The sequence below is a fragment of the Anomalospiza imberbis genome, chromosome 1 (genome assembly GCF_031753505.1).
Source record: "Anomalospiza imberbis isolate Cuckoo-Finch-1a 21T00152 chromosome 1, ASM3175350v1, whole genome shotgun sequence".
NCBI lineage: Eukaryota > Metazoa > Chordata > Aves > Passeriformes > Viduidae > Anomalospiza > Anomalospiza imberbis.
The window spans coordinates 111183382-111209908 of NC_089681.1; the positions used below are offsets into that span (position 1 = coordinate 111183382).

Here is a 26527-nt window from a genome sequence, read left to right on the forward strand (position 1 = left end):
AGCGTGAAGGAGAGAGGAGTGTATGCAGACTGTGTGCTTGTGTCTGAGTGAAAGGAAGGAAAACTAAGAGTGACCAAAATCTTAAAAGTAGGGCAGTTAATGTAACAATGTTTTTCTTACAGGTGCAATCTGTTTGTCACAAACTTGTGGGACAAGCCAAGGCTTATGGGTTCTACACTCTTAGAAGGGAGGAAAATTCCACAGGGTGTTTACTGCTAATGAAAGTCCTGAGTACAATGCTGCTCTGAAGCATTTAGTGCATTTCTTATAGGATTTCTTTTGCCCTTGATCCTTTTTTAAATGGATGCAGTATGTTTTCCTAAAACAGTTTTTCAGTTAATTACAGCAGCTATTGCTCTATTGCCTCTCCAGTGAGCAAGAATTGTAACATGTGGCTTAGTGTCTAAAACTGTCTTACAAGGTTTAAATGCTGAATTCCATCCTTTCTATTATTCTAGCAAGAGTGCAGAGATGTGCCTCTTTTCCCCTAGGGACTTTGCCAAGTAGAAAGTCAAAGGCAAGAATTTGGAAAGGCACTGTTGTGTATTTGGACAACATTAACATGCATTTCCACAATCTGTAAGACAGTCCTTACCTAGATCAGCATAATTTATTTTAGAGAGCTTGAAGGTCTGAATGTGACTTCGAAGAGGATCTTCTTTTGGCTTGGTTAGCTCACTTCCAGTTTGTGCATCAGAGCAGTAGAATTCAGAGCTCAGCCCTTAGACCATGATGAGTGAATACAAAGCAGCTAGTGCAATGTCCATGGGATGGACAATACCTTCCATGGAATTCTGTCTTGGGAAATCTGTCTTTGTGGCTGATGGAAAAGCCAAGGCAGTCCTGTCCTGTCCTGCACTGGCATGGCCACCACAGCTTACAGTAAGTTCTGATTTGGGTACATTTTCTACCAAACAACCATCTCGAATTTGAGTTTCATGCTTGATAGCATAGCTATTGATACATGGGGGCCTTAATGACCTAGCAAACTCTCTTTTTTGCCTCTTTCTCTACTTTGCATTTTCTGAGAAAGACAACCTGTACTTTACTCATTTGAGCAAGCTGGGGAGGGAAAAGGGACTGAAAGAAAATAAAGCAATAGGAAGCAGGCTTGCAGGAGAATCAACTCTTTGCTTTTGCAGAAAGAGTATTCTTGTTTGTTCTTGTAACAATACATGTAATGGTCATTTGAATGAAATCATCTGGCATTTGTGATTTTTTTAAAAAGGTCAGCCTCAGTATGGTACCCCGCAATTTAAAAACAAATGTTCTATATTAAAATGCTCTGCTTACAGGAAAACACTTGCATTTTAAAGGAAGTTACAGGTGTATTGGAAGGTTTTCATTTAATCAGAGCTTCAGTGTGTCTGTCCAACTGTGTCTGTTACAACTTTTACAGAAGGGTGCTTCAGTGAATTACAGTAAATATTCTAATGACACAAGACAACAGAGGATGTGTTTGCTAATGACTGAAGCACAAAATGATTACTGAATATGAAAGGCAAGAGTCTTCTCTTTACAGAGAACTTAAGAAGGAAGATTAGTTTAACTATATTGTCAAGAGTAATAAAAATGTAATTCCCTTCTTTGTGGGAAAAGTATAATGGTAGCAATTACTAGAATTTGTAGATGTCTGAGATTTGTCCCCGTATTCAGTTGTGCTACCAATTGGCTACTTGAGAGCCTTTGACTTTGATGTAGCTGTGGGGCAAAATTGCTGAGAACACTAATAGAAAATAGATGCATTGGATACATCTTTGCCTCACTTGCAAGTGTTCTATACTCAAGATTCAGGCTGATTTGTAAGTTTGATTGACTATTGTGGTAGCTTGTACTCAGAATAAATGACCAAGAAGTGAATTAAAGGCTGGTAAGTCTTTGTGAATGTATGGGATTAATTTAAGTTCATTCCAGTGTTACTTTTCACTGCTTTAGCCATTTGTAAAGAAAATCTAAAATACAAATACATCATAATTATGTACCATTCTAACAGTCTTCCACACTGTAAAGAAGTATAAAACTATCTGAGTGTAAATGTGATATAAGCCTGTCTATCTCTGTAGATGCTTAAAGTAGCAACACTTAAAAAAAAAAAAAAGAAAAAGAAATATATTGGATTTCAGCTGGGTGAAGATACATGGAAGACTTGTGTGGAGTTTGATTTTTCAGACTGATTGTCTGATTTTTCTAACTGATGTCTGATTTCACTAAAGCTCCACTGAGTTACACACTTACATCATCTGAGTGATCTAATTCACTGAAAAAACAACAAAAAACAAACAAACAAACAAAAAAAAACCCAAAGAAACTTCAGTCATCCCAGCTTGTACAATTTAATAACACCTTTAGTGCCTCTGCAGTAAGTGTGTTGTCATTCTGGAGGTCAAATGCTGAACCACGCAGAGCAGCTCTTTCAGCAGGCACTTACCAGCAGTGAGCAGTGAGTGACTGTGAGTGCACAGTCTTGCTTGGGCAGATACCCTCAATTTCATGGAGCTGTTACAGGCTCCACCCATTCTTTTCGTTGCAGTTTCTGCTCCTACGCAGATCCGACACAGATCTCCAAGGGTCTGTGAGCTGGAATGCTGCTAGCTGAAGGAAAGCAAGGATGGATGGCTGTCCGTGGCTGTCTGAGACCCCAGCCTGACAAAAGCTTTCCTTATCCCACCTGAGTGACCTTAACACCATCTGAGATTTCCAGCGGTCTCTCTCCTAACATTCAGTTACTGTCTACAGCCCTTCTTCTTTCCCAGACAGGAGTGGGAGCAAGGGAATAGCACTGAGCTGCAGGTCAGGCATGGCATCAGACAGTGGTGACTGTCCCTGTCATGGTGTGCACCAATGTGGATGAAGGCAAATCATGTTCCCTAGCTGAAATTTCCTCTTCACCAGGCAGAGAACAGGGTTGTGGTAGAGAGTACAGGTGGAAACCCTAAAGGGATGAGCCCTTTCCTTGCATGGGTAGTCTGCTGGCTGAGCTAATTGCTTTATTTTATCAGTCAGAATGACAGCATATATGGTAGTGAGATGTGAAAGACTGAGAATTGAAAATCCGTGTATAAAGAGGGATGTCATATATCTGGTATGTTTTGATTTTAACAAAACTAGCATCTGTCAAAACAGTCTGAAGCTGCAGAAGTCTTCCCTGGGATGGTGTTAAGTAGAAATGGAAAATACCTTTTTTTTTTTAAATGGAGAAAAAAAAAAAAAGAGATTCTGCACTATAAAATGCAGTACCTTCTGCTGGGAAACTAAAATGTGGATTGTCACATCTTTGTCCTACATTCCTAGATCTTTTTATACTTTAGCTCTGCAAGTATGCAAGGAAGAGATGAGCAATGCAAATGATAATTTTTTTTTGTTTTGAATCCTATTGCAGGGGTCAGCACCATTTCTTGTCTGTGCTACAGCAGGCACAACTGTGCTGGGAGCATTTGATCCTCTGAATAAAATTGCTGATATCTGTGAAAAGCATGGCCTCTGGTTTCATGTTGATGTGAGTTTGTATACTACGTGGTTTTGTTTAGCACTGCTTTTTTGATAATTGCTATTTTACTTTGACTGTTGATATTTCTTATTTAGAAGTTGGGTTCTAATAACATTTCTTTTTCCTTGCACAGGGACCAGAAATACGTTCTGATTTGACTCTGTTACATATGCTGCAAAAGAGCAAATAACTTGGTTCTGACAAGCAGCCAAAGCCATTTTTGTTGTCAGGATATATTTCAAAATTATTTTATAATCAATTTCTTCTTCTTGCTACCTCCTAGAAATGCTTCAAGAGTGATATACAAAATAAGTTTTGATTCTCCTCACTTTTTGTTGGGGAATAGATACATTAGAATTGTGGTGTGAGGTTCGTACAGGTTAAAATAAAGGTGTGCTTCTGACTCAACCAGTCATAAATTATTCTGTTTCATATTTACTGACTGGAATTTCCTGTATATGTCCTTGCATTTTCCTAAACGGTTCAGAAATGTTTCTCTTTAAAAAAAAAAAATTCTTTGTAATTTTAGGTTTGGATATTAAAATCCCTCTAATGAATCTTTTTTGAATAATCACTGTGCCTTTTTATGACATGAAAGAGTTAGCTGTAAATGTATTTTTCTAAAGATAGGCCACTTCATATTTTCTAAAATTGCATTCTCTTTATAATTGCAATGCCACAAATCCAGAACAGATTGATTAAAAGTCATGGAGCAGTAAGAGAATCTGGAGTAATATTTGTGGAGATTTCCAGACTAGATCTAAATTTCTGAAATGTTTGTATAATGCTGAGCATCTAAAGAAAGATCCTGTAGGTACTGATGCATTTTTCAAATAAATGTCTCACAGACATTGATAAATAAAGTCACTATACACGTGAGTCAAGAGTTTTTTTATATTCTTGGAGACAAAAATGCAGAATTTAGGCCTAATATTTAAAATGTCTGCCAAGCTTCCTCATGGCTGTGTGCTGCTGAGAACTCATCAGATTTTCAGCAGGAGTGCAACACTCCTGTTACACAACTCTCCTGTGTGTCTGTGTATAGCTGGTGGAGAGAGGGATGTGGTTGGAATCTGTGTTGGACCTTAGGTGAGTCAAATAGATGTGGCTGGAGCCATCTCCAGTGGCTGTAGGAGAGCAGTGAGCAGTCTCCCTGAACCTGAACTAAAATACAGTGGGATAAGCCTGGGTCTTGTTCTGAACCTTAGTGAGTTGTCAGTGTTTTGAAAAGAACTAACTTTATTCTTCCAATTTTACCTCATGTTAAACTAAGGTAAAAATGTCCGGGAATATCTTTAAGTTATTTTTTGTTTTGAAATGACTGTAGTTGTCAGATGTTAATTGTTTCCCAGTAGAAGGACAAATGTCCAGTAATAAATTGGGTTTACAGTCTGGAATATCAGTTGTTCTCTTAAGAAGTGATTCATGTTATGAGCCTCTCAACTATATAAAGGGTTGGGTGGATGGCTGCTTCTCTATTTTTTTGTTAAAAGCTTCTAGCTATATTTATAAGAGGACAGGGTATAGGGAAAGACTGAAAGCTTTCCACAGAAGTGACATCAGGCACACATGTACATACAAGTGTGCTTTGGTAAAATGAGCAGACTGTGACTCTTAGTGTGGCTTTTTTTCCTTCACAGCACCACTAGAAATAGATTTACTGAAATTGTATGTGAACAGGTACGTTGAGACTGGGTCTCTGCCATTCAGAAAGACTATAAGAAACACAGAGAAGAGTTGGATTTTTTATTTTACTTTATTTTTCTTTTTTTTTAAAAATCCTCGAGAATCTACAGTCTGCTGAAAGGCCTGGCTTCTTGTTGAATGATTTACACATTATACAGTCTAACAAGTGTGTACTTCTGTTTAGGCCTGCTGTAACTTTGAAGGCAAATAGTACAGTACAATTAAAACAAAGAGTAAAATCCAGGTAAAATTCTGTCTAATTTAGAACATTTCATGTATCATTGATAAGCATCAGGTTTATCTACTGTAAGTGCTCTCACAAACTGTTACTAAGAATATCTTATATGAATGTCAGTGGTGGTGTTTCCAGATTTACACTGATTTATCTCATTTCAGAATATTTTCTGATCCCAAAAATTGATGTGTTTGCCTTAGGGAGGCTCTTTTCATGAAATATGAAATGATAAAGCTTGTGATTCTTAGGAAGGGCAAAAGGGAGAATGTCAACAGAAATTCACTAAGCTTCAGGAAGATAAATTTCAGTAAAGTCAGAAATAGTAGATAAGCTCTGACATGAAGACAAACCAGAGAAGGAAAGGTGAGTTAAGGAAAATGTGTTACGGAGATAATACCAGTAGGTCCAAAGTGCCCTAGCAGTCAAACTGTTCAGTCAAGCCTAAGAGCAGAGGCTATACCAAGTTTATTTTGTCCGCGTTACAGCATTCCAGTTGCTTATTGTATTTTAATCTCCATCTCTGATGCCTTTCTTAATAACTTGTTTTGTATCACCAATATGCCCTCCAGCATTTGTTTACGTCACGTATGGTCTTCACACAGCTTTAAATGCTATGTGTGAGTATTTTTTCCCTGATGGTTCTGACTTTGACTATTTATTTTCTCCTCTTATTAGGCCAGTAAAGAAAATCAGGCTTGACCTATTAGCCCATACTTAGGTAATTAGCTTAATCAGGCAGTGCACACTGTGTTTCCCATCATTCAGCTGTAAGTGATTTGTTGAATATGAAACAGAAATTTTCTCATACCTTGTTACCAATTATATTGTGTGGGACACAGGTTGATAATAGTCATGTTTTGACCTACCCTGTCTTGCTCTCAGCTGGATTTGTCTTAAACAAAATGTATCATTCTAGTTTGATCTACCTGCCCTCCTTCTGTAGTCCTCCTTGGATGGAGGAGAAACAGTCAACTTCACTGTGTCTTTGCAATAAAATCAAAAAGCCAGAGAAACGTGCCAAGCTGCAGTTCTGGTAGTGAGTGAAAACCTGGCTAGAAAACCATTCCCACAGAGCAGTTACCAGTGGTTCTCTGAAAGGGGAAAAACATTTGAGAAGGATTCCTCAAAGGTCTATCTTAGGGTAGAAATTATCTGGTATTTTTGTTAAATAACTTGGATGAAAAAGAATGTGCTGACAAATTTGAAAATGACATAAGACTTCTGACAAAGGCAGTGGGAGGACAGGATTAGAAATCAAAGGGATTGTGACAATTCGGAGAAAAAAAGTGGAAAAACTAGGCTACAGTTCAATAAAGATAGAATTCTAAGCTGCAGTAATCAAGTACACAAACACAGGCTGGGGAGTGTTGGCTAGATAGCAGATCTTTACTGTAAAGCCCAGATATTTCTCTAGTTCACAAACCAGTGATATTTTCAAATAGAGTTAAATACTTTTCAGAATTGGATAAAGGAGATAAATAAAATGATTCCTTCTCTCTGCTTCACATGCCATCTGCTTTATCTAATTTTTGTCAAAATATAAAGGTGCAGCTCAAGAAGGCCCTACAGGAGAAAGATTAGAAAATGGGAAAGCAATGTAGATAAACAGAATCATATTTAGAAATTATGACCAATGAGGAAAGATGGAAAGCACTGATGTTATTTAAACTAGAAAAGACAAATAAACAGAACATAATAGTCTACAGAAGCTTTAAAAGGTGCTGCTAAAAGAAAAGGACTAATCTGTTCCCCTGACCCCTGGAAATGTGACAAATGGTAACATTGTTTAGGACTGACACTTTAAATTAAAAAGGTGTTAAAAATTAAGTGGTTAAATTGTGCAGCCTCCATCATTAGAGAGGCCTTTAAAACCAGACCGAGGCAGTGATTCTCAGTCTTCTTAACTGCCTTCTCATTCATGGTGAGGGGTTTTTTGTTTTTGTTGTTGTTGGTTTTTGTTTGTTTGTTTGGGTGGGTGGTTGGTTGTTATTGCTTTTTTTTTTTTTTTTTTTTTTTTTTTTTTGGTTTGGTTTGGGCTTTTATTTTTTTTCCCAGCCCTGGATCCTTGCTCTTTGAATTGGGTAAAGAAACATGGATCACAAATTCATCTTGTATTGCTGTGGCTCAAGGAGAGTAATATAATTCCTCTCATCTAGATCTCCAGTAGTATTTTTTTTTTAAAGGCAGAAAGTAGGACAAATAATGCTGTGGAGGCAGCAATTGCTGGTCTCTCTCTGCATTTTATTTTTCACTTCAATGCTAAGTACAGGTGTAATTGATTCATTGATCAATAACCTCTAGAAAAGATGTGGTTGAGAGAAATGAGAGGAGTATGGCTAATCTTGTCTTTGGGGGTGGCACACTGAGATGACCTCTCGACTGCCTTTCTAGGCCTGTTTTTCACTAACAGTGTGAGAATGTCAACCTTTTCAAACAGAACTTCTGGGTGCAAATTTTGTAAAAAATTATTATATTCTAACAGGTTGTTTATAAATTCTGAAAATCAGGGAATAATTTAACAACTGTTTTGACTTTATAGAGTCACAGAATGAGGGGAGTAAAATTTGTCTCTGAATAGGAAGTCCAGTTTGATTGTCATCCCATAGCATGGCAAATTTGGACTAGATGGAGAAATAAAGTTGCAAGTCATGGTGCTGCAGGATTACCATGAAGTTTGAGTCAAAATAATTTCCTACCTTAGGTCACACCTGTAGTTTGTGCAGCAGCCCTTATTTCAGGAAGGATGTTGTGAGCATGACAATGTAAAATGTGATGTGACCTGTTAATGTGTGGCATTAATGAGGATCACTTTTTAAGACAGCTTAATAACTTTCATCTCCCTTGTGAGCCTTTGCCATCTCCCGAGATAGCTGATCGTGTTCCTAATATATGGCCTGTGTAGCAAATACCCATGATAAATTCATGTATCAGCTATCACATATTTTTATTTCAAGGAAAGAAAAACAAACCAAAACCCAAACAAGCATATATTTTCTATGCTTAGGTCAGGAATCTTTACACCAGCGATTTTCTTTTTCTTTACAATTTTTTTTAAATAAACTGAGTCCAAATATTTTGTGGACTGATGTCTTTTGTATGTCTCTGAAGAGCTCTTCTTCCTTCACAGGTAGTTTGCTTAAGTGCATTCTGCCTTCATGAATATTGAAAATAGTTTTATGTATTTATTTATCTAGCAGTAACTGTTCAAATGTACTGTGTGACATGTTTAGTGTTTGCATGATCTCCTCACCTTTCCATTGTGGATAAATGTTATTGTTTGGGAGCTGAAGGGTCACAGCACCTGATGATCCTTGCAAAATTCATGAAAAAGTATCACATTCCCTGACTCAGGTCGTCCAGAAATTAAACTTGTATAATAAAACACTTGTTGTCTGGGTTCCTTCTATAGTCCCTGGAGAGACACATCTGCCAAAGGTATAGCCCAAAGATAGGTGTCTAGATTAGATGGAAGAAAATAAGGAGTTTCAGTGGAGAGCTCCTCACTACAGAGAAGGTCTAAGTGACTCTTAGAACACACACTTAGTTCTTAGATGAGCTGAGGGAGTCTTAAGTAGTTTTAAGCTCATTTGGGTTGCTGGTGACAGAAATGCTGCTATTGCCCACTGACAGACTTTGCTTTTCATATCTCTGCAAAATCTGAGCCTGGCCTTTGCAATTGCCAGAGATTATCATAGTCCACTGTTTCCACTGTGAAATTCTCAGAAAGGAATTGGCTAGCAGGAGGAAGATGTGCAAAGTGAAGCTTTCTTCTGTCGCTGATAGTTTGAGGCTGGGGGAAAGGAAGCAACACTTTTTGGTATCAGGAGTGAGTCTGGTTATGTAAGGACATTTCAATTCATTGCCTTTGCTTACACAGAAGGGCCACTCTGGTTTGTGGCTCATGTTCTGGCACAGACCACAACCTCCTCTATTTCAGGCATAGCCCCAGGCTGCCACCTTTATTTCAGGAGATGTGACTAGAGGCAAAATTTAGCCCATTGACCATGTAGTAAATTAAGTTTTAAATGAGATAAGCCACCTTTAGAAATTATTAGTTGAAGTGTTATCAAAATAACTTTATGCAAATAATATTTTCTTGGCTCTATAAATGTTCCAACAGGCTTCTTGGGGTGGCTCAGCTTTGATATCAAGGAAGCATCGCAGACTTCTTCATGGTATCCACAGGTAAGTCAATTTAATCCACTTACTAGGGATTGAGGTGGAAGTTATGTGGCCTGTTGGCTTCCATAAGTGCTGCATTTTTAAAAATAGTTGGAGAAATTTCTGAACCTGTGGTGAGGGTGGGTGTATGGGAAATCTGATTTGTCTGCTTGCATTGTGTTTGGTCTTTTTCGATCCTTAAGTACCCATGATTATAGATGCAATTTTCACCTCCCTTTCTCCATTTATGATTTTTGCAGGGCTGATTCAGTTGCCTGGAATCCCCATAAAATGCTGTTGGCAGGAATCCAGTGCTGTGCTCTTCTTGTGAAAGACAACTCTGTAAGCCCTCCAGATCCTTTTTTATTTTCTTTTTCTTTTTCCCTTTTTTTTTTTTTTTGTATTCTAATAAGCTGTCATTGCTATAATAGGAAAGTAGAAATTATTAGGAAACAGCTGAAAGTCAGTTTTACTATACTGCAGTACAAAGGCTGAATTATATTATTTTGAATTTCACCACTTAATCAATTACTAAAGGGTGAATAAAAGAGAAGGGTGAAAAATGATGCAAGTCACTGTACTCACAAGTGGTCAAATTTTGCAGCTGGTGCCCTTGCTAGTTAACTTCTGCACATAATTTGCATTCAGAATGGAGTATTTTGTCACCTGGGCCTGACACACTTAAACACTGAGCTCATCAAAGCCCTCAGAATAGCTGCCATCCATCGAGACTGCAGCAGTGCTGCATCTGTTAAGGGCAGGCAGAGCTCATCTTCACGTCCCTTTGTACGAGAGGGAGCGCCAGAGTGGGAGTGGGATGGGAGTCAGAGCACATCCAGGTAAAGGTGCTGAGCCTTCTCTCCACACTCTACCAGTTCTTCCTCATCAGCAGGCTGATTTAGACTTCCCAAAAGCCATGACTAATTTAAAGGTCTAGCATGAAAACAGCAACGCTCTAATCTCAAGATGACTTTGCAATGTAGCAAAAATCCCTTCTTGAGTCTTTGTGGAATTCTTTTATGTCAAAAAAAAAAAAAAAAAAACCACAAAACCCAACAATCAGTAAGAGGTTCATTATTTCAAACTTCATTTAAAAATCAGACCTGCTAAAATTCATGCCAACTGCCCAGCATTATGGGTGAGTATTACCTTGTACTCCATAGGTTATAACAGACTGAACTTCACCATGATATTGAGCCCCTAAGGTTTGCACCACTATTTTGTGGCCGTGGTTTGTAAATTGCTTTTATAAATCTCTGTCAAAACAACTGATATGTTCTATTTAGCTGCTGGGGCTACCTATCCATGTGATTTGTTTCGAACTTCTGTTGGTAAGAACTGATGAGGATCAAAGAGCAGAGTTGCTAATCAGCACTCTCTTGGAGCTGATTGCTCTCGGTCAGAGGTGAGACCTGGCAGGACAGCAAGGAGGAGTGTGCCACCTCATTTCCTTAGAGCCTGTGGGATTGAAGAGGATTAGATTTCAGGGTTACCATTCATCACTTTATCTTTATTCCAAGCTGAAAAACAAACAGAATACAACTATTGACTGAGATTAATGCAGTGTCTTAATTACAGGTTTGGGAAGATTTCAATGCTGTACTTTTAAGTAATTAGGCCCAGTACATAGATATCACCCCAGGTAATGATTAGGCTACTTGGACTGAATAGTGGAAATTTCTCAGGAAGAAAAAGGAAAGAAATGTAGAGGATTGAAGTGTTCTAGCTGCTCTAGCCTTTTGAGTCACTTTATGAGCACTGTTCCAACTTCAGGGCTCTGGCAGCCTTTTTGTGGTTCCCTTCAGTGCAGTGTAAGGTCTGGTAGAGTGATCCTATTCCCCTTTTAAACCACAGCTAGGCACTATTGTGTTAGAAATACCTGTCGAGTTGAATCTTAGGTCTTTGAGGAGTGAAAACAGAAGAATTATGAATTGCAGCATCAGATCCCATTGTACAGTGAGACATGTTCTGGAATGCAGAAGATTTGTCTGCATTGGGAAGAAAGGTTGTTTTACTCTGTGTCTAATTCCTGGAAAATTGACTCTTACTCATTCTGTGTATGTGCCAGTGAAGCTTTATATGCAAACAGACACACATAGAGATTTGAGTACTTTCTTATTAACTAGCTGGAATATAAATCCTTAAGAAAAAAAGATCAAATGCATATTTGAGACACTTTGACAGAAAAGTGTTGCTTAACTTTGATCCTCACCATACCAGAACAGGCGACTGAATCCAGTTTTCCATTAAAAATGCTATTTTTGCACCAGTAAGAGAAGGGAAAAGTACATATATCAGTTTCTCACTTGGGAGCTTGTTCCACTTCTCCTGAAGTACATAAATACCTATGGCTAAGAGGAAGCACACGTTTATATGGGAGCACACTTCCGTCACACTGTGGTTAGGATGCATCAGTGGGAACTGGATGCTGAGATGTGAGCTGGAAGAGTCTGGCACACACTGCTTTGTGAGTGAATGTTCAAGGAACCTCAGGTTCTGAATCCTCCAAGAAATCAAAGCAGCAAAATATTAATCATGAATGTTAAGCCCCATTTATAGATTACCCTATCTCCCTTTGAAAGACTGATTAAGGAAGTTTTGTTAGCCCATCTTCCCATTTGCTTTGAGGTCCATTTGAAAATTGTGGAATACTTCAGAATTAGGCTTAGTTGATTATAAGTGAGCAAATTAATCCCCTTCAGTTTTTCTTGTTCTCTTTCATACTTTCTGTATGAAAGATAATCTTTAGAAGATGTCATCACATTTCAGTTGTTCTAGTAACAGTGTAATTTTCCACTAACATAGGTAATAGTGGCTTATTTTTCCATTTGGGTTTTTCTTTTGCCATATTTCTTCAATGGGTTTTAGCAGTGTTAGTATTTTTAAGACACTGCAACTGATGTGTTAGAATGAAACATTGTAATTAAATATTTTCCTGTACAGATTAAAAAAAAAAATTGAAAAAAATATTAACTGCAGTGAAATGCTGATAAAAGAGTATCTTCCAGCCTTAGTGAAACAAAATTGGAATATTTCCAAGGAAGGTAGACATAGAAAAGAGATATAAGTGTTTGATTTGATTAGAAGAGAGAAGCAATTTCACCAAAGGGAAAGAAGGATTGGCTAATCCTTTGTAAAAGCTCATATCAATGGTTGTAGTTCTTCAGTGCTTAAAGTACTCAAGAAGCGCTCAGCAATTCCTTTTTCACTGCCGTGCCCTGAGTAACTTTCATCACTTCTCCAAGATAGTCTTAGTCAGAACACACTGGTATTGCTGAAACATGAATTGCAGTGACTATTTAAACACAAAGCTAGAGGGACCAATAAATCTCAAAACATTGAAGTAGTCAGTTTTGGTCTTGCATTTTCTCAGAATGCTAGGAATTGGTGTTGGGTTATACATACTCCCTTAAAAAGCGGAGTTGCTCCAATTTGTCCTTGCTGTCATCCATATCTGTGTCAATATTATCTTCCCATAAACAGAGAACTACTGTTTATCACCAGTGCCAAAGTTCTGTGACTCGTGAGAATGAAGTTTAGATTTAGTTTAGGTAATTAAAAATCAGTTCTAGGTAACAAACAGAATTTTAACTTATTAGTTAAGAATAAAGTCTCAATGTAACTAATGAAATCTCATTTTAGTACAGAATATAATTGATTAAGGTGATGATGGTAGCCACCCACATGTAATCTCTTCCTCAGCATTAGCAATAGCATAGAGATATTTACCTCCCTGATTTCCCTCCAGGACAGCTGCAGGAAATGCTCTATTCTCAGTGCTTTTGCTTGGGTTTAATACAACTGAGAGCTCCTTCTCACCTCTTGAAATGAATTGCTATAGTGTCCTTTAACACTGCACTGTTTTTGACAATTTTCAAGTATGCTATTCAAAGGATTGTCCTTATTGCCTCAAAAAAGGCAAATCAGGGAGAGGCTTGTCTTAGGGAAAAAGATATTTTATTAATGCAATTGAAATTCACTTTTAACTAGCAATGGAAATGGAAAGAGATCAGAAGACTTGCTGTAGGTAAGTCTGTTCAATGAGAAAAATATATTGAATTATGAATCTGGAGCTCTTGCTTTCAGTATCAATATTTTTTCATCAATTTGCCATTAATTAGAACACACAAAAACTCTACATAGACTTCATCAAAATCAAAAGCTCTTTGAAGCTTCACAGTGGACTGGGGCTCTATGAAAATAGTATTTCCATTTCCTAAACTTTAACAGACTGACTGTAAGGCTGAGAACTTGCATTAGAAAGGGTAGAAAGATAAAAGATGATGAAGAAAGAAACTCAACGTTGTCCAGTGGGGCAGTTCTAATGAAACTTTTGCAATTCTTCTGAGCAGATGAAGCAGCTCAGTTACTTTGTGGAAAAATGTTGGGATCTTGTTGGGACTGAGAACACTGAGGTAGAAAGCATATTTAAAGCCTATTTCTTTCCTTTCTTTTTTCTTCTACTTTTTCATCATTTGACTAGGAAAATTGATATGCCTTTTTTGTCTTTTATCCCCTTTATTTTCCCTTCTCTTTCTCCTCCACCTTTCTTCTAGAATATTTTTCTCTTTCTCACAAAGCATGATTTTTGTTTCTTTTCCTCTCTGCTCTAATGACATTCAGGAGGATGTCACTGTACTTGCCTCTGGAGATTGATAGTATCAGTATCTTCAGCACGATTTCTTGAGCATGTTGCATTCTTAGTAAGATAAGCAGGTGGAAAAGGATCATCAAGTCACATGTATTGTCAGCTTCAGATGCGCCAGGAGATGAGCACAGTACCTGCCTTTTTTTTTAATATAAATGACCTACATTATCAACAATACAAGCTGACTCAAGGCCATCAAAATATTTGTTGCATTTTCCTGCTAGAGCATTTTTAAAAAATGATGTAACTATGCAAATGTCCTGTGATCTTAAGTGAACTTCTCAGTCTTTTATAATATTGCCAATTGCATTTAGGTTTCTTGTGATAAACAGTGGTTACTATTTATCAGATGACAGGCATGAGGGGAGCTACTATTCTGTAACATCCTCTATTGTGCAGCTGCATTACATTCTGATAAGGCAGAAGATAGTGCCACATTGATCAACCCTACTGTACACTCACTGCAGATACATCATTCAACATTTTAAGTCAGTGAGCAACAAAGCAATTAGTTTAAATTTGTGGATGTTGCTGCCTTTTTTCTTGTTTTTCCTTTTTTAAGCACCATGTCTAGTAAACTTGTTATTTTCCTGAAAGTAAAGGTATGAAGGTCTAAATGAATAGACCACAATGTCTTGACAGAATGACTCCTGTTTCTTGTTGTGCAGCTGCTAGCCAGAGAGGAAAAAAAAAGCTGTAAAAAACCTTAAAATCTGGGTGCCTCAGTGCTTGACTATTCTGTCATTTCTAATATTATCGCCTTGCCTTTCTTTATTTGAGAAAATTGGAAAGTAGGTGTTAGAATCTTATATGCTGCAAAACTGCATCCGTTATTGGCTTTCCAGCTGTGCTGCAGCTGCACGTTATCTCTGCAAAGGAAGAGCAGAAACTGACCCTTTTTTCCCCCAAGTGGTCATAAAACCTGTCTTTTCACCAGGCTGCTCCTGTGACTAAAGTGTTTAGACCAAATTTGCTGTACTTTTATGAAATATTACAATGGGATAGTCAAACCCTTACAGAAGTTGTGGAGAAACCTTGGTGGTGTTCTCCTTTCATGCTCTGTAAATAGGTGTGTAGGTGGGGTTTTTTATTTGCTTTGCTTTTTTGGAGGGAATTGAGAAGTCTAGGAGAGAAGCAGAGTTATTCTGTGTATACCAGTTCATTAATTATCGGGGTTTTTTTTTTTTTTGGTGTTGACCTTTTTGCTCCATTTTATTGCCAGTCCCAAAGTCATAAGTAGGATATTGGAATGAAGATCAAGAATTGTACCTCTGATGTGGGAATATGACACTTTGATTAAGACTGATATCAGACATTGTGCCATTTCAAAATCAGACTTGCAGCGGATGCAGAGAAAAGGGTGAAATGAGAAATGCTTCTTTTATTTGCTCAAATTGAAGAGTGAGATTGAATTGGAAAATGAGTTGTGCTCTTCTTAACACTGACAGACCAGTGTTTTCTGTCTCCTGGGCGCCTTCTAGGGCCACCCTCATCTCTGCTCATGTAACCTGCTTTCTGCCAGCCCTTCTCTCTACTTCATAGTACAGAGTATATTTTGATATTTCATTCTTCAGCCAACAGCCAGTCCTATGTCTCTTCTCTTCCTCTGAACCTTTAAATCTGTATCAGCCTCTGTGCTTTCTGTTTCCCAGCCTTGTTCTCTGCTGGAACGTGCCACATCACTCATTAATCTTTGTCTGTTTTATGCTGTTCATCTCTGCCCAGGTTGCCCCTTAGAAGCTGTAGGCTGGTGATTCCTGAATAAAAATAATTTTATTTAGGAATCATGATTAGCATATGTGAAAGTATATTTTCTTAGGTTTATTTTCAAATGCTACATTTTTCTGAAATGTGAAAGAGAAAAAAATTGGGTTGTACTAATCTCCTTGTGGTTTTTCTGCTGAAGCAGCCAGCCTATGCTAAATCCACAGTGACTATTTGGCAGTAAGGGCTAAACATTTATTTCTTTGGGCTAAAGAAAACCGGCAACTAACCAAAGCAGGAATGGATTGATCAATTTGTGAACATATAGGAAGTTCCTCAGGTGTTGTTCTTGATCAGGGTGCTTATAATTGCAAGACTGTGGGTTCAGACCCTGTATGAGCCATTTACTTGGTTTGGACTCAATGATCCTTGTGGGTCCCTTCCAACTTAAAAAACTCTGTGATTCTGTGATCTGAAGACTGGAGCAGTGGACATATAGGTGTCTCCTTCTTCTCTCTCTTTCACATCCATACATGTACATACGTGTTTTAGGGCAGCTCTTTCTGTGGTACCCACTCCCATGATTTCTTGAGCTCTGAGTCAAAATTCCTCTTCAGCCTGCTGCTCTTTCATGACATTATGAAGAAAATAATCATAAATAAATGTTGGTTGTCAGTGTGAATTCACTTACTTTAGGCTCATCCAGGGTCCTTATCCACCATAAGCTTTGGATGGTATCCTGCATATCCAGATCTGTTTTAATAAGCATTTGATACAGACAAGAAAAGAAAGACTTTGGCTTCTGAGGAGGTTTGAAAATGCTTATCACCAATTGAAGTCTCCATCGTGTTTCCTCACAGGGCCTCCTGAAGAGGTGCTACTCTGCCGAAGCTGCGTACCTGTTCCAGCAGGACAAGTTCTATGATGTCAGCTACGATACTGGTGACAAGTCCATTCAGTGCAGCAGGCGTCCAGATGCATTCAAATTCTGGCTGATGTGGAAAGCTTTGGGAACTACAGGCCTTGAGGAGAGAGTGAACAGGGCACTGGCTTTGGCGAGGTACCATCTCACAGTTTTGAGTGTGTCTAGACTGTTTTAATGGCTGAAATGTTGGCACTGCTGATACTCCATATCCTGGAACAGACCCCATTGTTACATTTTGCCTCTATCCTTTTGTTTGTATATAATAGGTGGAACTAATAACAATAATAATTGGTGTTATTACATTTCCTACAATATTTAATAGTAGTTATTGCTTTTAGCAATAAGCATAAATGTTGGTAAGCATGGAAGTCAAAATTAGGCTAGCAGTCTGTATAGTGGAACATTTATGTTACCTGAACAACACACATAGGACAGAGTTACTAAAACACTTTCTTTTAGTTCAACTATGTGCTCTGGTGTTGGTGTAAAAGAAGTTCTATGTGCCAGAATCCAAGCTGTGTCTGGCAAGAACCAAAGTTTCCTGTTCGTGTCATTCCTTGTGAAAGATGAAATGCAAAAAACTGATAATGGAAAACTCGTATGAGGACACTGTGTTAATATTAGGATCTAGTAGAGGTGTATGAATGCAATATTGTTCTGACATGCTTGAGTGGTTTTTTTCAAGTTTGTTGAAGTTCTTAATGCTTACAGTATGTTCTGTTAGGGACTGAAACACCTTTTTCTTGTGATCTCCCTCTTCAATTTCATTAAGTTTTTGGTCTTCCAGAGCTGAGTTTCACAAGTGAATTCAGCAAAATTCTTGGTAGAAGGTGTTTATAAAGTGGTGGTGATGTCTTCATTTCCAGGAAGAGACTTCCATACACAGGTGGTTTTCTCTTCTCTGAGAAGAAATTATTTTGAAATAAGATAACGGCCCATTAAAAAAAGTTCACTTTAAATAAAATGTTTGTTCAGAATTTATACAAGACAAAGCACAATGAAAACTACACCAAACTAGCTACACACTGCCTTAAGTCAAATAATTGGTATTGACATTTTACTTTTTTATATAAAATAACAAGTAGAAAAGAATTGAATGTTTACTTCAATCAAAATTGAAGGAATAGTCTGACTCTAATGAAGTTACTACAGAGAAAAGAAAAAAATTAAAATGCCCCTGACCTAAACCCAGAGTGGATTTGAAAGGCATAAAAAGAAAGAACCAAAACCAGTGGAACCAAAAAAAAGTTGTGACTTTCACTGTTTTATTTCTTTAAAGCCACTCATTTTTTGACTGGTTATATCTTTCTTTAATATGCTCTGGTTAAATTGCACCTTGTTTTTGTTTTGAAGCATTGCGCTGTTCTTTGTCTGTTTAGGGTAAGTAATTCTTTCCACTATCAGTAGGAGAATTCAGCCTTATCAAGATCACTGGCCAAGGTCATTTGACTGACTGTGTAGAGATTAATGACCTTTCTGGGATCGATATTTCTGTTCAACATTAGGATTCAGATGGTAACACTTCTAAGGAGTGACTAGCTTGTCTCTTCTGGTTTTTGGTTTGTTTTTCCATTAGGATGAAATTTAATTTTTTAGACATTATCTAACGAAATAGATTCTTCACAGAGGTGGCATTGCCATCTTGAGTTTGCATGGACATGGGCACTGTACCAGGTTTGCCAGCTACTCAGCTGTGCAGCCTTTCTCATTTGTTACATTAGATGTTACTTCAATTGCAAGGGTAGTATTTCAGTGCTCCTGAACACAGACGTGGATTAATTCTGGAATTAGTCCACTGACTATAGAATTTAAGGGCAAGATTGACTTTTTTTTTTTTTTTTTCATTTGCAGTCAAGCAGAGCTGTAAATGTTTTAGGGTAATCGCAGGCATGTATTTCTGATTCAGCAAACTTTGCCTATTGGCTATTCCAGTAATATCTTCTTGTTCTGGAGATGAATCATGCTTTCAGGGTATTAAATATCCCAGGAATATTGTGATGCTGTCTATTTGGAAAGGCTTGCTTTTTAAATACGTAGAGTAGAGCATCCCACTGATTGCTTCAGATTTTTTTTGGTGTATTTTCTTCCCCCCAATTGTCTTTGATGTAGAGATGTTGCTTTATAAAGTACACTAAAAAGAAAAGAGACATATACTCTTTTTAGAATACAGCTATAGTTACTACATAAGCACCTCTGCATTTTATGCTTCAGCTTCTTTGGAATATTTCTGCCTGTTTCCTCTTCTGACACCCACTGTTAGCAGACATATGTCTACTTTCACAGCAGATCTCCACCCCTCATTTTCTGCAAGGCTTAATCACAGCAAATGACATTTCTCTGTGTACTTTGGTCTTCACTGAGACTCAAGCCCCTCTAACATACTACAATTGTGACATGATAATAAAACTTCGCTGTCAGCTGTGGAGAGATGCACAAAGTAAATTGCTCCACTGCCATCAAATGATCCTGGCACGATAAATCATGGGCAATGGATTTTCTAATGGCTGCCTTCTCAGGTTATTGGCAGTGTAGTTAAGAACGTGATTAACAGTGTTGTGAACCTGACTGACACCAGGTAGCCTATGTCAGATTTTATGCCTAGGTGATGTAAAATAAAGGCACTTGAGGTAAGAGGGAAAGATATTAAGCATTTCAAAATTGCTCTAACAATTCAAGACCTTAAAAAAAAAAAAAAAAGAAAAGAGAAAGCATAGGTTTCACTTTCATAATTTATTAAAAAAAAAAATAATTGGAGGCCACTGCCGTATGAATAGCCTGCTGATGTTGCTGAATATTGGTTTTATGGCACAGACAAGCATCTTGTAATAAACAGGACAGAACTAGCAAGCTTGTTTGACATAAGATAATTACCTTACAGATAATCATGTCTCTCAACCTAAGCAGTAGTGTGGACATCAACAGCCAGATAACAAACAAGTGCACATCTGAGCAGTGATGGCAGAAATGACCAGAACTGTGACTTGCTCCAGGGAGAGGAAACCCCTCCCCAGTGCACAGCACAACTCCTGAGTGGTGTGCTGTGGGCACTGGCTCTCCACCGCAGAGGTGCCTTTGCGGGGAGGCAATGAGTCACAGGCACAGCACTTGGTAATGATAAACAGCGTGACAACTCCCCAGGCGCTGTTTGGAAAAATGTGTGCCATCTAGGGTATTGCTAATTGCTTGCCCAGCCAGCCTGTTTCTGCAGCGCGTCTGCGGAGGGGAAGGCATTGGAGAGACAACTCTGCTAGGGTTGTCCCTGCTGGGGGCAAGTTTCAGGCGTGTGGGTAGGACCAAGGGAGGTTATTCTCACGATATTTCTCTTTTTCACCAAAAAGAATTAGTAGTGTGATGACCAGTAATGCAGCTTCAGACAGGAAAATGCCAAATAGTGAGTGCAAGAGAAGAACAGATTTGTGCACGATCAGTAGTTTAACTGTGTCAGGTTTATTAATGTTAGACAGCAATATCTTCATGTAAAAGACTAAAATTTTGTTGGAATGGAAAAATACTGTGAATTTGCAGTGAATTTGTTGAGATTTTTCTTTGTGAGGCTTTGCGGGGGGGGGGGAGAAGAAGAGAGAATTCCCATCTATGTCCTCTTTGCTTCAGAATTCCTGTGCAATATGTGCCATGGCAAAGTTGCGGCCATGTTTTAAAAAATTCTGTAAATTGAAGCTGCTTGTATCCAAAATTTTCATTCAAACCCACCTCTCCATTGAAGGTTTCTGTGTTTTTCACAGGTGACAGGTGAGGAAGAAAAGAAATTCCCATGTTAATACCATGTTAGCATGGGAGGTCCAGGGATTGTTGTACACAAGCAGTGGCCTGCTGAATGGAAAGTTGCACTGTTGTACTGTGTGGAATGTGGGCAGTACTGGGAAAATTGCTGAGCTTGAAGTATGTTCAAATTTTAAAATTCTGGGCTAAGCTAAAAGATCCTGGTGATAGTAGAATGCAAGAGGTGTCAGAGTGACCATGAAATAACATGGCAGGCCAGCATTGGCACTTGAGAACAAGGGATGGAGGTATTAATTTGCAGTGGGAAAGTTCACAACCTGATGCAAATAGGATCAATTTGTGCCATGTGGCTCTGCTGCAAATCTCCGCCTGAGGACAGAATTTGGCTTCTCCTCAATGCTCCTTGGCTGGCTGTAGCCTTCTTTTGTTTCCAGGAACCGATAGCTATTGCATTTTCACAGCAGGTATAAATGAGGTTTAACTCTATTGTTTTCCAAGTGTGGAAAAAAACCAAAAAACCCGAAAAAGAAGACCCTGTTTTTGCTGTTGTCTCTGTGTATTGTTCTATACTTTAAACCCCTGATTTTTTAATTACAGGTATCTAGTGGAGGAAATTAAAAAGAGAGATGGATTCCAGCTTCTTTTAGAGGTAAGTGAAAAGAGAACTGAACTGTTGTTGTTATTGTTAGGAAGTGTCAATTGTTTGATTTTGTTCTTTTTAGTCAATTACCAACTTGTATATAAAGTATCTAATCTAAGTAAGTTTATGTATTGGAGGTCCACAGATATGACTGAACACACATAACATGTGCTGTGTTCCCTACCATCATTCTACCCAATTACTTAGTTTCCGGTCCTGTATTGCCTCAGGGGGTGGAGATGGAGCCCTTTTCTGTGAGAGCTAAGAGGCTGGCTGTAAAAAAAAACAGTGCTTGCCAGACTTACAAATAAGACTGTGTGCTGGATGGAAAAATAGTTTGATCCTTAAAATGGACTTTTCATTGTTAAAGTCCATATTTTTTCCCCTCATTCTACTTTGACTCCCATCTTCATAAAAACTACACAAAAGTTGTGTGTTTCACTTATTTTACTACACCTCTCAGCTTATTTCCTGAGATCTTGCTTGGGGGAGAGGGGGTGAAGGGAATAGAACTTGAGTAATGTTTTTCCACCTGTTCTCTGCTCTTTGGTTAATGACGCTGATATTGGAGGATGTTGCAAAGACATGTCATTTTTATAAAAACCTTTTGCATTTTTGGAAGAATACTTGTATGAGAGACAGGTAGCTGTGTGGTTTCAGGAGGAAGAGAGTACATGGAGGAGGATGAGAAATGGAGTAAGTGCCACCATGAGCATCCCAGGTTAGGCTAGACAAAGTACAAAATATGAAAAATATTTTATACTATTCATACAATGTAAACTTTTCTCTTTAACTTTGAAAACTGCTGATCACTTGAAGAATTTTAGGCCAGCAGCTCATGATGGGGTCAGTAAAGTGACAAGTCTGTTAAAAGCTGTCCATTTATTGTTATTGTAGACCTTAGCTGAGAGCCCAGTTCTGCTGTAGACGTGAAAACTCTTGGTAAGAGCAGAACTACTGTGTAGTTCCTGCAGGAATAGGACACCTGGATTTAAAATGGATTTGAAAGGAGTGTTGTAGTATGGACTAAGAGAAAGAAGTTGTGCTTCTTGAGTTCTATGAGTTTTTCTATGAGTTGAGAAGTTGAAAGGGTTAACAAAGTTTTCAGGAGTGCAGAGGGATAAGCAATGGGAATTCAAAGAAAAGATGCTATGAGGCAGCGAGGCCCAGCTGTGCAAGGCCTCTCTGAAGGGAAGATGGACTTCAGACAAGGATTTTAGGAAGATGATCCTCTGATACATGCAGTGAGGAAAAACCTGTAATGAGAATTGCTCTGTGGCCTGGAAATGCCACTTGTGCTTGAGTCATCTTGAACTCTTCTGTGGTATAATTGCTTACCTGCTTGGATAGGACCTGTGACAAGACAACCAGAAATAGAGTATGAAGCACAGCTGGGGGTGCTTTTCTAGGATGAATGGTATTTTCAGAAGGCAATGATGTATTTGATGTGTGAAAGGAAACTGAGATAATCAAGAAGGCAAAAGAGGCAATAGCAATATGGTAATGTATGCCATCTGTCTGCTCCTGCCATCTGATTTTAAATAGTTTTGCAATAAACCCTGTAACACAGAGCTAGTCCTTGCTCTTATGGGGAAGACGCTGCCTTTTCAGAGTCTGTGTTTACATGTGTACTCACAGCAAGCTCTTTGGGAGAAGAAATGGGACTTTAAGAACTGATCTTTATTCCAGCAGCAGCACATGGCAGGTTTGCAGCTCAGTTCCTGCTGACAATGACATCCTTCTTGATGATTTCATTGTCTTTAATGCATTCTTTGAATGAAGCAGAAAATTATATGAGCAGCTCTCAGTGGCTTTTCATGGAAGAACATCTCTCAGCTCCTAATTCAGGAGACTGCCTGGGATTATAATAGCAGCCACATCCACAGTGGGGCAAAGAGATGGTGTGACTCAGCTACCAAGCTCCCTTTTAACACTGTTTTTTTCTTTCCACTGGTACTGATGAGGATGGCATGTGGGAGAGGAGTGGGGTGTGTGAGTTCACAATCCAAATTATCATAATCCATATTATAATCTAGTTGCCATCTGAATGCTGTGCTGCAAATAGTTGAGGTCAAGAATTACTTGGTGATTTATGGATTGTGTGGGATGGGATCAGAAGGTATATGTATTCCTCATATTATTGTTCTCTTTACAGGTAAACAAGAAAAAAGTTTCTAATTAGCAGGAAATGTATAGACACTGGGCTGGCCTGCTGGGAACATTTTCTCAATCATATATAATACAGAAACCTCATAAGCACCAAATGCCTTATTTTATAATGCATGGTGAACAGCCACTTTTGCTGGGAGCCTTGCAGCTAACTCTGCTGAGTTTAAAGGCAAAATTTCCCTGGAGAGAAGCAGACACGTGATGTTTCAGTCTTTGCTCAAAAGGCCTGCTTAGATATTAGACAGGATACATTCAGGATATGGTGCACACCCTGCAAGGGGTCTTGAGATTCTTATAAAATGTGGAAATTGAGAAATTCAGCATTAACTCCAGCACTGTATAGTGGGCTCTATGATATGAGAGGAGATTGGGATTGTTCAGTAGAAAAATGATGAGGTGTGGAAGTGTTAAATGGTCACAAAAATTGAGTTTTTGTGTTTCGTGTAAAAGGCATCATTGGAAATTTCCATTTTAAAAACTCCAAAACACTTAAAATGTATTCTTTTAAGTTGCTTCAAATAGGAATTCTGTAAGTTATCTTTCTGTGCCTCTCTTATACTTTGTCTAGACAAAGTTTTTTACTGAGTAAAACAGAGTTAAAGATGGATATAGGAAGAAGAAATTTAAAAGGAGCCCCTGGCAGCAGGAGGAGGAATGGATTATATGAAAAATTATTTCTAGTTAAAAAAAAAAAAGGAAACAAAAGATGAGTTGGAGAAGGAAGCTTTAAAGGAAAGGGTATAAACTCTTACAAAAGGAAAGGGTATAAACCCTCACAAAAAATAAATCAGAGCTCTTTGAAAAGCTGTGATATGTATCCCTATTGCATCTTATAAACAAACACTTGTTCTCTTGTTTAGCCGGAGTATGCAAACGTCTGCTTTTGGTACATTCCACCAAGCTTAAGAAAAATGGAGGATGGACCTGAATTTTGGCAAAAGCTGCACCAGGTGAGTGTCATGTGTTACCTGAGGCTTACTGATTAATCTGTGTGCCAGGTGAGAATGTGAAATAGCCCTCAGCTTTGCTCACCATTGTAACCAATCAGTAGACTGGGGATTTAATCCTCAAATAGATGTTGGTGAGATTTAAGGTTTTTCTTAGTTTAGACAAATCTAATTGATTTTTTTCTTACTGTAAGAGATGTAAGCATTAACAAATATTCAGCTTGCTATCCAAGCTGTTAGCAGCTGGCAGAACTGAGAGAAGAGGAACAGTGTTGGTGTATCTCTTGTCTAGACAGATTATTCATTACCTGTTTCATATACTTAGTGCTGTCCTTGGAACTTGGCTTGCATTATCTGTGATAATCTATGATAATGCAAGCAAGGAAGTGCTTAAGAATATATTTCTGACGTTAAACATAAATGGCAGAAGGAATACAATAGGAAAATGCTGTGGGAAAAGCTTCACAGATGAGTGTTTTGGTAACTCTTTTCCATGCTGATAGAAAACCATGAGCATCTTGGATAAAAAGCAGCAGTAAAATTTTGAATTTTCTAGTGGAGAATCGTTAGTTAAGACTTAATTAAGAAACCACTAGACATTGTGGTATTATGTTTTACTGAATAAATTATTCTGTGAGGAATTGAATTTAATTCATTGTTTAATCATCTCTGGAAGAGCTGTGGTGTTCTGTGTTTATTTTTTCATAGAATTTGCTACTAGAAGTTTAAACTAGAACATAGATGTGTATATCATCTGCATACTATGTAAACAAGCATACATACTTTATGTACATGCTTCCTGTAACATCTGCTTGTATTTCAGCAGCTTTCACAGGAATTGCTTTCAATTTTTGCTGGAGTGTCTTTAGGAGAAATTTCTTCCTTAACCCTATCTGCATTGTTTTGGAAAGTATACTTTTGTAGTCCAGAACCATGTGTAGCCACAGTATGGATGCAAGGACTTGGCATTTACCATCCTTTCACAAAGTTGTGTTCCTTTTGTTTGGGGCTTCCCATCCTCTCCTTAGAGTGGAAATCTTATATGTGAATATGTGTGTGTGTGTATGTATATATATGTGTGTGTGCATGTATGTATGTATGTATACAGAGCTGTATAACAGCTCATCTACTCATGGAGGAGTGAGGATTTGGGAATGAGCAACTGGAAGACATAGAAGGAAAAATGCTGCAACCATCACTGTTTATGTGGCTACAGATGGGACCAAGGAGGGAAGGGATGAGGCACAACAAATGGCTTTGAGCACGTATATTTGAGTGGCTTATGGAGTGTAACTTACTGGTTCTTTGCTCTGTTACTCTATGGTGCTTCTAGCCAGGGTAGGGAATAGATTTATTTTATGTACCAATATAGATAGATCGATTCTGGAAACACAGATTTCCTAGCCAGTGTTTTTGGAAAAGAGCGTGGAGGGAAAGAAGCTTGCATACAATTTCTTCCAGGAACTGACCACTGCTGCAGATCTCAACCACTCTTTTCATGGGCAAGGTGACATTTTCTTGATTCTTATATCCCCTCTGATGAAAAGCTAAGAAATCCCAAATTCTAAGACATAAACAATTTCACTCTTCCCCATAAAAGCCTGGAAAAAAAAAATCTAGTGCAAAACAGACAAAAGCTCCCTAGGAAATGGCACAAATTTATCTCCTGGAGGAAACAAAAAATGATGATTGTTGGTTGTGTTATTTTAGACACTGCTGGGAAGCAGTTTGACACTACAGAAGTGAGCCTGTTTCACAGTGAAAATATGTTATTTCACCTCACTGATTATTTATAGGGATAGGTCTGGGGTTACTCTGGTTTTTGGATGCTGAGGGCCAGTTTGGGGCACAACATGCATCAGTGAGCAGATGAAATGACAGCACTGGGTCAGAAAAAATAAGACAGACATGACTTTTTCAGCTAAGATCAATTTGTTTTAGCATTGCGGATGCAACCAGCATGGTCATTACATTACATTAATCAATACAAATATATTGTAAGACAACAAGAAATGCATCCTGATCAGCAAGGTGTAAATGATAAGAGCATTAAGACTGGAGAGGTTGCTACATGGTACTGTTGATGGACAGATGGGGCTGTGACAGTTTCTTGCTTGCAAGCAGTTCCTGACTATTCCCATAATGTCACGAAAATGAGCATTAAAATGCTTTCATTCACAATTT

The 26527-nt window shown here is 38.2% G+C and overlaps 1 protein-coding gene across 7 annotated transcripts in view; it reads left to right on the top strand.

Moving 5' to 3' along the window:
* Positions 1-26527, top strand: part of GADL1 (glutamate decarboxylase like 1) — an 80153-nt gene that overhangs the window by 23330 nt on the left and 30296 nt on the right. For 6 of the 7 annotated variants that reach the window (XM_068206199.1, XM_068206236.1, XM_068206226.1 and 3 more), the window contains 6 exons: positions 3380-3496; positions 9529-9593; positions 9830-9911; positions 16782-16981; positions 21185-21236; positions 24257-24346. In XM_068206199.1, coding sequence (XP_068062300.1) covers positions 3380-3496; positions 9529-9593; positions 9830-9911; positions 16782-16981; positions 21185-21236; positions 24257-24346 — 606 coding nt within the window. Of the gene's footprint in view, positions 1-685; positions 883-3379; positions 3497-9528; positions 9594-9829; positions 9912-16781; positions 16982-21184; positions 21237-24256; positions 24347-26527 lie in introns of all 7 variants that reach the window. The other variant, XM_068206244.1, reaches the window with a different exon arrangement.